Source organism: Pristis pectinata, chromosome 14 (assembly GCF_009764475.1).
Source record: "Pristis pectinata isolate sPriPec2 chromosome 14, sPriPec2.1.pri, whole genome shotgun sequence".
NCBI classification, from domain to species: Eukaryota; Metazoa; Chordata; class Chondrichthyes; order Rhinopristiformes; family Pristidae; genus Pristis; species Pristis pectinata.
This window is the reverse complement of record NC_067418.1, coordinates 43,810,107-43,823,763: the sequence shown is the minus strand read 5'-3', so window position 1 is coordinate 43,823,763 and position 13,657 is coordinate 43,810,107. Positions and strand designations below refer to the sequence as shown.

The window sequence follows — 13,657 nt, the reverse complement described above, 5'->3', positions numbered from 1 at the left end:
CATCGAGGACATCTTCAAGAGGCGGTGCCTCAAGAAGGCGGCATCCATCACTAAGGACCCTCACCACCCGGCACATGCCCTCTTCTCGTAACTACCATCGGGGAAGAGGTACAGGAACCTGAAGACCCAAACTCAACGATTCAGGAACAGCTTCTTCCCCTCCACCATCAAATTTCTGAACGGTCCCTTAACCCATGAACACTACCTTCTTATTCCTCTGTTTTTCACTATTATTTATTTTTGTATTTTATAGTAATTTTATGTCTTTGCACTGTACTACTACTGCAAAACAACAAATTTCATGTCATATAAGTCAGTGATAATAAATCTGATTCTGATTCTCCCTCCACAGATGCTGTTTGATCTGCTGGATACTTGCAGCATTATCTTTTGTTTCAGATTTCCAGCATATGCTGTCTGCACCTTACAGTTCCAGCATGTTTAGTTTCTTATTGTCCGTTTTTCATTTATTAAGTAGATGGCTGCAGTTGTATAAGTCATTGGTGAGGCTGCACTTGGAGCACTGTGTACAATTTTGGTCAGCCTGCTATAGGAAAGACATGGTTAAACTGGAAAGAGTGCAGAAAAGGTTTATGAAGGTGTTGCCAGGACCAGAGGGCCTGAGTTATAGGGAGAGGTTGGCCAGGCTAGGTCTTTATTCCTTGGAACATAGGAGAATGAGGGGTGACCTTACAGAAGTGTTTAAAATTATGAGAGGCATAGATAAGATGGACGGTAACAGTCTTTTCCCCAGGGTAGGGGAGTCCAAAACTAGGGGGCATAAATTTAGGGTAAGAGAGGAAAGATTTAAAAGGGACCTGAGGGGCAACTTTTTCATGCAGAGGGTGGTGAGTATATGGAACGAGCTGCCAGAGGAAATGGTTGAGGCAGGTACATTTAAGAAGCACCTGGATAGGTGCATGGAGGGGCGGGTATTAGAGGGATATGGGCCAAACGCAGGAAATTGGGACTAACTGGGTGGGCACTGTTGTTGGCATGGACTGGTTGGACCAATGGGCCTGTCTCCATGTTGTTTTGCTCTATGATTCTATGGCTCCAAAAGATGGAGAAGGGCTGTTTCTTCTGGCCAGGAATTTGAATGCAAGTGAGGAAAGAGGTTACATGATTCCTTTTAAGCAGTGAAGTGTTTTGTCACAAGGAGCCCCTTTCAAGGGAAGAATACATATAATAAAAGGAAGGGCAAGTTGTGGTTTCATTGGCTGTGGAATAACTCCCAAGTTGTACACATCTTTGGTGGGATTCTGTGTGTAGATATAATTCTCCTGAGGTATGCAATCCATTCACCTGAAACCTCAGCCCAGACCATCTGGGTGATTTGGAAACAAAACATTGTTTTATTAGCGGTAATCTATGGGAAGCCGGGGAGCTGGGAAAAACGGAGGAAGTTCACAGACCGTCAGCAGGAGAAACAAAGCAAATGGGTTCATGAAGAAATACTTCCTTTGTCAGCCATTGTTTGTTCATGGGTTGGGTACTGTGAATGAGGTAGAGCACCAGTTGGGGTTCAATAAATTAAAATCCATGGCAGCTCTACTCAGTGTGAACAGAAATCCAGAGCCCGTTGAGTTACAAAAAGCTTTTATATCGTCTCTGCGCCATAAACCACTTCAGATCCAGGGCTGTGCTGTTTAAACAGAATAAATATGGACTAATGTCATACCTTTTGTGCTGAGTGCTGCTGGTATTCAGTCAAGCTCACAATGGGCATAATGTACAGTTAATCTTAAATCAAAGCGTTCTTTTTTTTAAGAGACTTTAGAAGAAACTTTGCTTAATTTCATAGTCTGCATTTTTTGAGATGAATGCAGCATGGAATGTATACATTGTTTACAGATTTCCTCAGATCTTTGTGAGATTTAATGCTGACAGGTCACTCCTTTACAAGAAGGCAAAACTGACATCTGAAAATTGGACTTTAGAGAGAAGTAAGCCTTAGCAGGATCTTGTCAAAGTTTAGTAAGTGGCATATGCTGTCTGCAGTATGTTTAGCACCGGACTCTATTGCCATTCAAACTCATTTGCTGAAGGAGAATAGCCCTTTCTTAGTAAATGAAAACACTAGACACCATTACTGGAAACAAGTCAGCGGGGTTTTCTTTAAGAAAAATATACTTGTTGAAGAAACAAAGCTGAAATTTGGCTTCTATGTGGGATCACTTTCTCAACACAGCTTCCCATTTTGTTTCATTTGAACCATTTGTAAGCGACAGGGCTCAGGAATTGTTTTTCAATGCACCACAATTGTTCAGTCCTCTGAACTGAACATTTAAAATAAATAAATAACTTGAGGCCTCGTGGTGGGGCTTATTAAATAACTCAATTCATGAGACTGTGGTGAGTTGCTTCAAGCCTGTGGTGCTGGACAACCGTCTGCCCCATCAATTCTTATAATATATCTTCTGGGTTGGGGGAAGGGGAGGAACATTTCTATTGCAGAAGTGAGGTGGTGCAGAAAGTTGCCTGCACATTAGCATTATTTCAGAGTGTGACATGTCCTTTGTTTTAAATAGGAGTGTTAAGATTAGTGGTGGGTGGGTCTTTGTCCAGGCCACCTGGGAGTCTGCCAGTTGTTTCCAGTGAGTGACTCCATTGAGCGCTGAAGGTTTACTTTGCTGTTGAAATGTCTGAAGACCTCATAGTTCGAAGTGTGTTGGCGGGCAGCTACAAAAAGTTCACATAGATCAAATGGGAGGTGGACACTTAAATTTACATTCCTTAAGCTCATTCAATTTTTGTTACTTTGGTTATTAACAAATATAAATCAATTTGATTACCATGTCATTATATTACTCTGTTTTTTAACATACCCCAAATTTCTATTTGGACATTAATTTCAGAGCCTTAAGTAATTGTAGCCTGCTATTGTGTTTTCTTCTAATTAAACCATCATTTCAATGGATCCAATCCCTCTCTTGTATGGACTTACATTCAACGGAGACTTGCATGTTCTCAAATTGTTGATGTGTTCACATTTTCTTTCCCAGCAGAAATCTTCTATCTGTGCAGGCTGCAAATATTGACTGATGGCTTTTTGAATAAAAGCTGCCCCATGCCCCCGAAATAGCTGATCACGGAAAAGCCAAGCCTTCATTGTAAGCTTAAGACATGAGGCAACATGTCATTACCTGGACTTTGCCGTTTATGCAACATTCCTGGAGGGAGACCATGCCTGAAGGCAGAATCCAAATGATGGAAGGAACAAAACAGGCTGTCAGTTTCCAAAGGTAGGGGTCAAGTATGTGTGCCCCGCCAGTAAAGTTTATGTTAAAAAATAATTCATTTAGGTTAATTTGTAACTATTCTAAATCTCACAATTATGATAAAACACAACATTTGAATTTGCATTTGATTTGCTTCCTCAAAACTAAGTCCAGATCAACCATTCCAGATGCAACCAGCTCCCTATCTTTTTAAAGGAGTGCTCTTTGTCCATCACTTTGGCCTCCCAGTTCACATGGACGCTCCTTTCCCTGCTCAGTGCCTCCTGGCAGTTGTCCCCACCGTGTTCAACAGAACAGCTCCCTATTCTTTTCCTTCCCATTGGCTACCCAGCCCCTTCCTCTCCCACAGTTTGCCCTCAGCACTACTGTCACTGTCCTACAGTGCAGTTCACTGAATGTCACAAGCACTTAGATGTTTCTGAAAGCAGCTTTAGTTCTGTCACCTTGACTGCTATGTGAGCCATTGGGGGTTTTTTGTTCGGAAAGTAGTTGAATTCTTAGAAACGATTTAGTGGGTGTGCCTGAAGTAGTTTCCCACTCCTCCAAAGTTCCATTTTAATTGGTCTGCCAAAGATGACTCCGTAACCAGCTGCTCTTCTGCTTATCTATATGTAAATCTTGAGGTCCCAGGTCCTTGTAATCCCCCTGATGCTGGAGCTATCCAGCCAGTATAGCTGATACTAACTGTCATTACAGCAAGTTAACCTGTTATAGGGAGGGACCAGTGAACCTGATGATTTAATAGAAGGCTTTGGATTAGATTCTCTACTCCAATGAGATCGTTCTTGGCTATAGAGGCGTCTGCCTTGAAGCATCCGTTCCACGTGCATTAATCTCTACCTCTGCCACCTTCATTGGAAGCTCTGTCTGATTAAAAGACTGAACGTTGACCCCAAAGGCTGGCTTGGGACAGACATCCATACTTGATGAAGAGACACTAGTCTACAGGGTGTCTAGCTCTATATTCAACACAAAAGGACTTCTACAGATGTGTGCATGCGATTGAATGCAGAAAGGAAGGCTAATGTTATGATGTCCAATGGATATAAAAGTGTCCCTTTCATTTCTACTTTCCACCCTTTGCCATGTTTCTCCTTGCTCTAGACTGGTTCTTAACGTGAAGGCACTCCATCTGATGATGTTACTGTATGATCAGGACTGATAGGAGCCTCTGGTTTCAATTCAACCGTGGAAGTTTGGATTGGAGGGCTTTAGTTATGGGGAGGGATTGGATAGACTGGGCTTGTTTTCCCTGGAGTGAAAGAGCCTGAGGGGTGACCTGATAGAGGTATACAAAATTACGAGAGACATAGATCAAGTAGCTAGTCAGAATCTTTTTCCCATGTTCGGAGTTTTAAGGAGGGTCTAAGGGGGAACGTTTGTTTACATGGAGAGTTGATGTGGAAAACGCTGGTAGAGAAGGAGGTAGAATCAGATGCAATTGCTGTGTTTTAAGAGGCGTTTAGACAGGCACTTAAATCAGCAAGGCACAGAAGATAAGATCTTTTTATCAGTCACATGTACATCGAAACACACAGTGAAATACATCTTTTGCGTTGTGATTTTTCTGGGGGGCAGCCCACAAGTGTCTCCACGCTTCTGGCTCCAACATAGCATGCCCATAACTTCCTAACCTGTACGTCTTTGGAATGTGGGAGGAAACCGGAGCACCCGGAGGAAACCCCGCAGGCACGGGGAGAACATACAAACTCCTTACAGAGAGTGGCCGGATTTGAACCCGGGTCGCTGGCGCTGTAAAGCATTACGCTAACCACTATGCTACCATGCCTGCCACCCTAATGTGGGTAAATAGGTTGACGTGGACATGGTGGACCGAAGGGCCTGTACTGTGCTGTACGTCTCCATGGCTCTATAGCAGTTGCCTAATGAGTGTGTTAAATAGTTATAGCACAGTGCCCAAGTGCCCACTTCTGACATGTACTACTGCAGACTTTGGTAGCGCCAGGTCTGGGGGCAGATGGTGGGGAGAGAGGGTTGAGTGTGGAGACCCTGAATGGCACCTGATGGAACAGGTTGGGTGGGTCAGATGGGTGATCAGACAGGCAGCCAGGAGGAATGGGGTTGGTGGGTGTTGACAGAGCAATGGCAGTTAGGATGGGGCCAATCTGGGACAGGGTTCTGGCAGGTCAAGGGGCCAGAAATGGAGCTTGGATGGGGAGTGGGCTGGCTTTCAGGGGTGATGGCACTGCCTGTCATCGTCAGAGTGTGGTCAGGCTCTTTGAATCAGTGCCTGGGGGCTGGTGGTTGGCTTTCAGTATTGGGCCCTGGAATGGATTGGGGTAGGGAAACCAGTCAGTTCGGGCCTGGGATGGGGATGGGTTCACGGTCATGTGAATGGCCTGTAGAGGGGGAGATGAAGGTCCAACTCAGCAGACCTCCTAGAAGGAAAGACCTTTCGTGCACTCTGTCGGGATTTGTCACAGTGAGGGGTGAAGTAGAAGGGGTTCTCTTGGGAGGGAAACTTGGAGTTGGGAAAGGGTTAAGGGTTTGAAGGGAGTTTGCTGATCAATAGGTAAAGGGGTCAGGCCTGCCGTTGGGAAAAAAGGATCCAGTAGGGTGTTTGGCTAATGGGTATGACTGAGGATTGGTCCCTGTGGATCACTGAAGGGATTGGAGGGGGAATGAGGGAAAAACTATTAATTGGGAAGTGGAGGCAATGTCAGTCATAAATCTATAGGATAGGGTAGATCGTTGCCAAGGGCTGTTAATTGGTTGGGTGGGTTTGGTTGTCGGGTTGGGGACTAAATATCGATGGTTCATGGTCTGTATCATTAGTGCTGAGACAGAGATGGTTGAGAGCATCAAACTGTAAATATCACCAACAATCTGTCCTTGTCCAGCCACATGGATGCTATGGCCAAAAAAGCACACCAACATCTCTATTTCCTCAGAAGGCTAAGGAAATTCAGCATGACCCCGATGAGTCTTACCAAATATTATAGATGCACCATAAAAAGCATCCTATCCAGATGCATCACAGCTTGGTATGGCAACTGCTCTGCCCAGGACCACAAGAAATTGCAGAGAGTTGTGAACGCAGCCCAGTCCATCGCACAAGCCAACCTCCCATCCATTGACTCCTTCTACACTTGCTGCTGTCTCGGGAAAGCAGCCAACATAGTCAAAGACCCCAACCACCCCAGTCATACTTTCTCCTCCCCTCTCCCATCAGGGCAGAAGATACAAAATCCTGACAGTACAAGCCACCAGGCTCAAGGACAGCTTCTATCCCACCGTTACCAGACTCTTGAACAGACCTCGTACGTGGCAGGATGAACTTTTGAACTCTTGATCTCCCAATCTACCTCGTCGTAGCCCTTGCACTTGTCTGCCTGCACTGCACTTTCTCTGTAACTGTAACACTATATTTCGCATTCTGTTTTCTTTTTACTACCTTGATGTAATTATGTTTGGCATGATCTGTCTGGGTGGCATGCGTAACAAAAGCTTTTCACTGTATCTCGGTGTATGTGACAATAATGAACTGATACCAATAATTGGTGGGCGAGCTGGGATCTGGTCAGCAGACCATTGTATAGGATGTGGTGAGGGGCACTATTTGGGGTCGAGCTGCTAAGGCACATTTCTTACAGAGGATCTACCTGTGTGGGTTCACAATGCTGGGCTTGCTCAGTTGGTGATGAAGCAAGACTCGTGTGTACCGAGGAAGCCCGGTTCTGCAAGAACACCCCAGAGGACACAGGTCAGTTGTGTACAGATAGAAGCCTGAGCTGCGGACTCTGAGCCTGCAGAGCCCTTTGTTGGACACTATTAGATAAGATAAGATCTTTATTAGTCACATGTTTGTTTACATGGAGAGTTGATCTGGAAAACACTGGTAGAGAAGGAGGTAGAATCAGATGCGATTGCTGTGTTTTGAGAGGCGTTTAGACAGGCACTTAAATCAGCAAGGCACAGAAGATAAGATAAGATCTTTTTGTCAGTCACATGTACATCGAAACACACAGTGAAATACATCTTTTGCATAGTGATTTTTTTTGGGAGGCAGCCCGCAAGTGTCGCCACGCTTCTGGCGCCAACATAGCACGCCCACAACTTCCTAACCCGTACGTCTTTGGAATGTGGGAGGAAACCGGAGCACCCGGAGGAAACCCACGCAGACACGGGGAGAACGTACAAACTCTTTACAGACAGCGGCGGGAATTGAACCCTGGTCGCTGGCGCTGTAATTGGCCTTCTTCCGCGTATCAGATAAATGGAGGTTCCCGCAGGAAAACTGAGGACTTCGTACAACTGCTGGCACTTCCCCGATATTTCATTCTGTTTTAATTTTAAATTAAAATTGAGTTGCGTGGCACTCAAAAGTATGGTGCTGCACCATCCAACTTCCAGGCACTTCTGGACTGTAATCCTTGTTGGGTTGACTTTGTTTAATATTGGGATGGCAGGTATAGAGAGGGAGGGTGGAAGAAGGGTTGAAATCATTGCCCACGCTTTAAGGCTTCCAAAATTGCGCAGTGCACAATCAGAATCTAGCATTCTCATCACCTTAATGGTTGACAGCACAAAATTTGTTGCAGTCTGTTTCTCTGAAGGCCTGGGGCAAGGAATTTTGCCTTGATGTGGCCTGGAATAATCATATTGACTTGCCAGTTATGTTGTTGCACTTTGTAAATTTGAGTTACTTCATTGTATAATTCAAGGTGACAGGGCTGTTTTGATGCACCAGCGAATAGACTGTAATCCTGAAAAGGGTTTGTGTCTGCAGCGCACAAAGAAATCCAATAGGCCAAGAAAAGAAAGCAAAGCAACAAGGCAACCATTATCGCTGGCTTTTCAGTGACCATTGAGGCTGACCTGCCAAACCATCCTCGTGACCTGGTTTTGTTTCTCTTTTGATTTTCAACTTGTTCTTGCTGGTGGTGTCTTAACAGCCACGTTTAAGGTTTTAGACGTTGAACGCTTGTTGCTACAAGTTAGCAGCTCAAAGCTGTATCAAAGGATTTGCACCAGAAATTGTTTAAGTGCGAGGGCCTGTCGGTTCAGAAGGAGCCTGTGGTTATTTTTCTGTTCTTTGTGTAGACAGAATTCCACAGATGTTTTCTTTGGTACCCACAAAGATTCCTCCAGATCCCCATAGTCTGATGTGCTTCTCTGAGCCTTTCTGTCAATTATAGACTGGATTATAAAGTGACTGTGCACAGAACATACAATTTGTTTTGAGTTTTCCTGTATAATCTTAAGATTCTGGGGTTGTTCTTTCTAAAACTGCTGCTGGCAGATATTTGATTTACAATTTTGCAAATAACTTTTTGTGTCTGTCAGTTGCCACTGCAGATTTTAAGGCCAGTTTCTGAGTATGGACTTTAAGCAGTAAATGTAACTGCAGATTGTTGCTTGAGTTTGTTGAATGACTTCAGTGTCAAATATCCCTAGCAAACAGTTATCTACACAGCACATCCTCATCCCTGTCAGAACCTTTTCTGAATTCACACTTCGCCTTGTCTCAATGAATTGATTGATTTTTAAAATTGGAGCACTTGGAAACAATGATATATCGAGAACAAAGGGAAGGATTTGCCTTTCTACAGCACCTTCCTTGCTTGTGTGACATGTCAAGGTATTTTACAGCCAAGTGAAATACTTTGAAGTGTAATCAGTGTTTCTAATGGAAGGTATACATAAATGTCAGTGAGATGGTGTCAAGTTAATCTATTCTTTGAGGTTGGTTGAGGAGTAAATACTAGTCAGGTCAACACAGCCACAACCCTCAGGCTCAAGACTCAATTGAATCAAAGCAAACAGCATTTACCTATTTGCTCAGCTGCCCATTGTCAGAGATTCTTGTTTTGTTGTCTCAATCCTTTTGAAATGGATTCCCCACTTCCATTGTCCCTGCTTATTTACTCTTCTGTTTCATGACCCAGGTTAAGTTGTTCCAACTGTGAGACACTCCAATAAGATGAAGTGTCACCAGCATTTCCTCTTTGCAGGCGTTCTCTCAGGGTCAGGGATGTTTTCCAGAGCTGGCTGATAAGGCCAATGTGGGATCTGTAGACTCTATCACAGATAGTGCAGGAGGCGCAAGACAAGTGGAGGGCATGGGAGTTGATGCTGCCCTTCTGTAGTTTATCCTGGGCTTCTGTGTCCTTTTGATGAATGGTCCAGCATTCTCAGTGTTGAGTTTTATGCCTGGTTTGAGGTCTTAATAGAACAGCTCAGCACAGTACAGTTCCTTCAGCCCAAGGTGTTGTGCTGACCTGTATAAACTTTATCCACATTCAGTCTATCCCCTTCTCCACCTCCCATAAGCCTTCTATTTTTCTTTCATCCATTTGCCTATCTAAGAGTCTCTTAAATTGCCCTATCGTATCAGCCCCTACCACCCCCCATCCCCGCAGTGCATTCCAGGCACCCACCACACTCTGTAAAAAAAACCCACCTCTGACATCCCCCCTGAACTTTTCACCACGCACCTTAAACGGGTGACCTCTAGTATTGGCCATTACCACCCTGAGGAAAAGATGCTGGCTGTCCACTCTATCTATGCCTCTCATAATCTCATATACCTCCATCAAGTCTCCTCTCATCCTCTGTATCTCCAAGGAGAAACACCCTAACTTGTTCAGCCTCTCCTCATAAGAGATGTTCTCCAATCCAGGCAACATTCTTGTAAATCTCCTCTGCACCATCTCCAAAGCTTCCACATCCTTCCCATAATGTGGTGACCAGAACTGAACACAATATTCCAGATGTGGTCTAACCAGAGTCTTATGGAGCTTCAACATTACTTTTCGGCTCTTGAACTCAGTCCCCTGGCTAGTGAAGGCCAGCACACCATATGGCTTCTTAACCACCCTATCAACTTGTGTGGCAACTTTGAGGGATCTATGTATTAGAAACCCAAGATCTCTCTGTTACTCCATGCTGCTAAGAATCCTGTTATCAACCATATACTCTGCCTTCAAGTTAGATCTTTCAAAGTGTGTCACTTCACACTTCTCCGGATTTAACTCCATCTGCCACTTCTCTGCCAAGCTCTGCATCCTGTCAGTATCCTGTTGCAACCCACGACAACCTTCTACACTACCTACTACACCACCAACCTTTGTGTCATCTGCAACCTTACCAACCCACCCTTCCGCTTCTTCAAGTCACTTATAAAAATCACAAAGAGCAGGGGTCCCAGAACAGATTCCTGCAGAACACCACTAGTCAGCGACTTCCAGGTTGAATTCTCCCCTTCTACAACCACCCTCTGCCTTCTGTGGGCAAGGCAATTCCAAATCCACACAGCCAATTTACTATGGATCCCATACCTCATGACCTTCTGGATGACCCTACTATGGGGAATTTGTTAAATGGCTTGCTAAAATACATATGTACCACATCCACCGCTCTACCTTCATCGATCTGTCTTGTCACTTCCTCAAAAAACTCTATTTGGCTCTTGAGGCACAACCTGCCCTTCACAAAGCCGTGTTGACTATCCCTTATAAGACTATGCGTTTCCAAATGCTCATAAATCTTGTGCCTAAGTATCCTCTCCAATAGCTTGCCCACCACTGATGTAAAGCTAACTGGTCTATAATTCCCAGGATTATCCCTTTTACCTTTCTTGAACAATGGAAAAATATTTGCCTTCTTCAAGCATTCTTTTCGTTGGACAGTCAAAGATTATGCTGGCACCTTGAAGATGATGGTGAATTCCACCACTGATGTCTGCCTTCGCTGAGATGTGACTCATGAGATGTGGGAAATAGTCCACATTTTCCAGTGTCTTGTCATAGGTCATTATTGTCAGAGGGTGGTGTTATAAGGTGAGGACAGGTTGGTAGAGGACCTTTGTTTTGGAGATGTCAACTGGAAGGGTCATTACCTTGTATCCTACAGTGAATGAGTGGAAAATGACTCTAAGTCCTAGTCAGACTCATAAGACTCTGAACATGCACATAAGTAAGAATCACTGGACCATTGCGGCTTGATGACTAGAGTTGGTGTGATCTTAGTTCTGGAGTGGTTTCTCATTTGTCCTGTAGATTAGCTCTACCCCAGTGAGAAGCTTGGAGACACAAGAGACTACAGATGTTGGAATCTGGAGCAACACATGATGCTAGAGGAACTCAGTAAGTCAGGCGGCATCTATAGAGGGAAATGGGCAGTTGACATTTTGGATCGAGACCCTTTATCTGGACTGAAAGAAAGAGGGGAGATAGCCAGTATAAAGAGGTGAAGGGGTGAGCAAGAGCTGGCAGGTGATAGATGGATCCAGGTGTGCGGAGAAGCCCCCCCCCACCTCACCTGGATCCACTATTACCTGCCAGCTCTTGCTCACCCCTTCCCTCCATCTTTTTATTCTGGCCCCCCTCCTCTCTGTATTTGTCCAGATAAAGGGTCTAGACCTGAAACGATCACTGTCCATTTTTCTCCACAGATGCTGCCTGACCCGCTGAGTTCCTCCTGCATCTCGTGTGTTGCTTGTTAAGAAGCTTGTTGGGGGTGAGGCACAATCTACGGCGAAAAATATTGGGAGAGGTGGTGGGGTAACGACACCGGTCTGCACTGGGATTGGGTCGTTGGTTAAGACCACTGCTTGCTATCATGAAGCAGAAGTAAAATAGAGATGAATATCTGTAGGCAGGAAAATTGAAGAAGCAGACTCCACAGTGCCACTCTTACTGAATGGGGCAAAGCTCTTCTGACTTCAAAATAGTCATGTAAGTAGTTGAAGGAACAGCCTGCTTTCCTCTTGAAGTTGTTGCATGGTGAAGATTGTGCTCCCTCTAACTCCAGGTGGACAGAATTCACACTGTAAGTTGGGGAGCAACTCCTCGGCCACTAAGGGGCGGGGGGGCAGTTCAGGAGGACCCTGGTGATGACGGATCAATGGCCCCATAAAGAGATTTAACGCTGAGGTTCTGATCAGATGTAATACCAGAGCTGAAGACCTAGGTAGCCGTGACAGGGCCACTGATTCTGGGGCTGAGCAAAAGATCGAGTTTGGAGTTGTAGAGCTGGAGGAGGTTGCGGAAATAAGGAGGGGGCGAGATCACGGAGGGATTTATAAAGAAGGATCTTGAAGTCAAGGCATGGTTTCATCGGGAACCTGTAAAGGTCAGTGAGCATAGGAATGATGGGGGAAGGTCCTTGGTATGAGTGGGGAATGGGCAGCAGGGTTTGGACAATGCCAGGTTCACAGGGGGTAGAGTGAAGTAAGATAAGGTAAGGTTTCTTTATTAGTCACATGTACATCTAAACACACAGTGAAATGCATCTTTTTACTTGGAGTTTTCTGGGGGCAGCCCGCAAGTGTTGCCATGCTTCCGGCGCCAACATAGCACGCCCACAACTTCCTAACCCTTCGTCTTTGGAATGTGGGAGGAAACCGGAGCACCCGGAGGAAACCCACACAGACACAGGGAGAACGTACAAACTCCTTACAGACAGCGGCCGGAATTGAACCCGGGTCGCTGACGCTGTAATAACATTACACTAACTGCTGTACTACCGTGCCTGCCTAAAGTACCGTGCCTGCCTGATGTTTTGAAATGGTCAGGTCTGGGAGCAAAGACCTAGATGAAAGTTTCAGCAGTGGATGAGCTGAAGGGAGGGTGGCGTTGGGTGGAGATAGCCAGTCTTAATAAAAAGTGGATACTTGGATTGATGCTCACCTTGGGATCATGTTTGATATTGTTCCTATAAAGTGTATTCCAGCAATTTGCTACATTGCAGGGACTATATCGATACAAGTTGTTGACGGGTGACTCAGTGGTGCATGTGGTTGAGCTGCTGCCTCACAGCTCCAGCAACTGGATTCGATCCCAACCTCCGGTGCTGTCTATATCACGGCATAACAGGCAGGAAAAGACCACCCAGTCTACCAAGCCTGATGTGTGTGGACTTTGCACATTCTCCCTGTGACGGCATGGATTTCCTCCAAGTGTCCCAGTTTCCTCTCACATCCCAAAGACGTACAGGTTGGTAGGTTAACTGGCTGCTGTAAATTGCCCCCAAGTGTGTCTGTGAGAGGGGGAGTCTGTGGAGGTGGTGGGGTAGAGAAGTTGATGAGAATGGGGCAGGGGAGAATAAAATGGGTTCAGGTAGAATTAATGTAAAAATAGGTGGTTGATGGTTGATGTGCACTGGGGCCGAGGGGCCTGATTCCTTGCTGTAACTCCATGACTCTTATGTCTCTCCCAGTGGCAGACAACAGGGAGACCTGTCTGCAGTTACCGCAGTCACACTTGCCTCCTTTCTTGGAAATGAAGTGTGGGCAGCGTCTCGGTGAGGTGGACTGTACCCAGGCTGATGTCTCAACAGGAATTACACCTTGTATCAAAGGTGCCTTGTTTCAACCTGATGATGTTTCAAATCTGTTTCTTAAAATAACAGATCAATTTGTCTTTGTTCAATATTTAGATTGTCTTTAGAAT

General features: G+C 45.2%; 1 protein-coding gene across 4 annotated transcripts in view; it reads left to right on the top strand.

Moving 5' to 3' along the window:
• The window catches only part of mdka (midkine a), a 65,655-nt gene that overhangs the window by 27,860 nt on the left and 24,138 nt on the right, over positions 1-13,657 (top strand). The window contains exon 1 of one of the 4 annotated variants that reach the window (XM_052029594.1): positions 3,087-3,245. The exons of the other annotated variants lie outside the window; for them this stretch is intronic. Within the exon in view, the coding sequence (XP_051885554.1) occupies positions 3,127-3,245 (119 nt within the window). The 5' untranslated portion in view covers positions 3,087-3,126. Of the gene's footprint in view, positions 1-3,086; positions 3,246-13,657 lie in introns of those variants that run through there. 4 annotated transcript variants of the gene reach the window in all.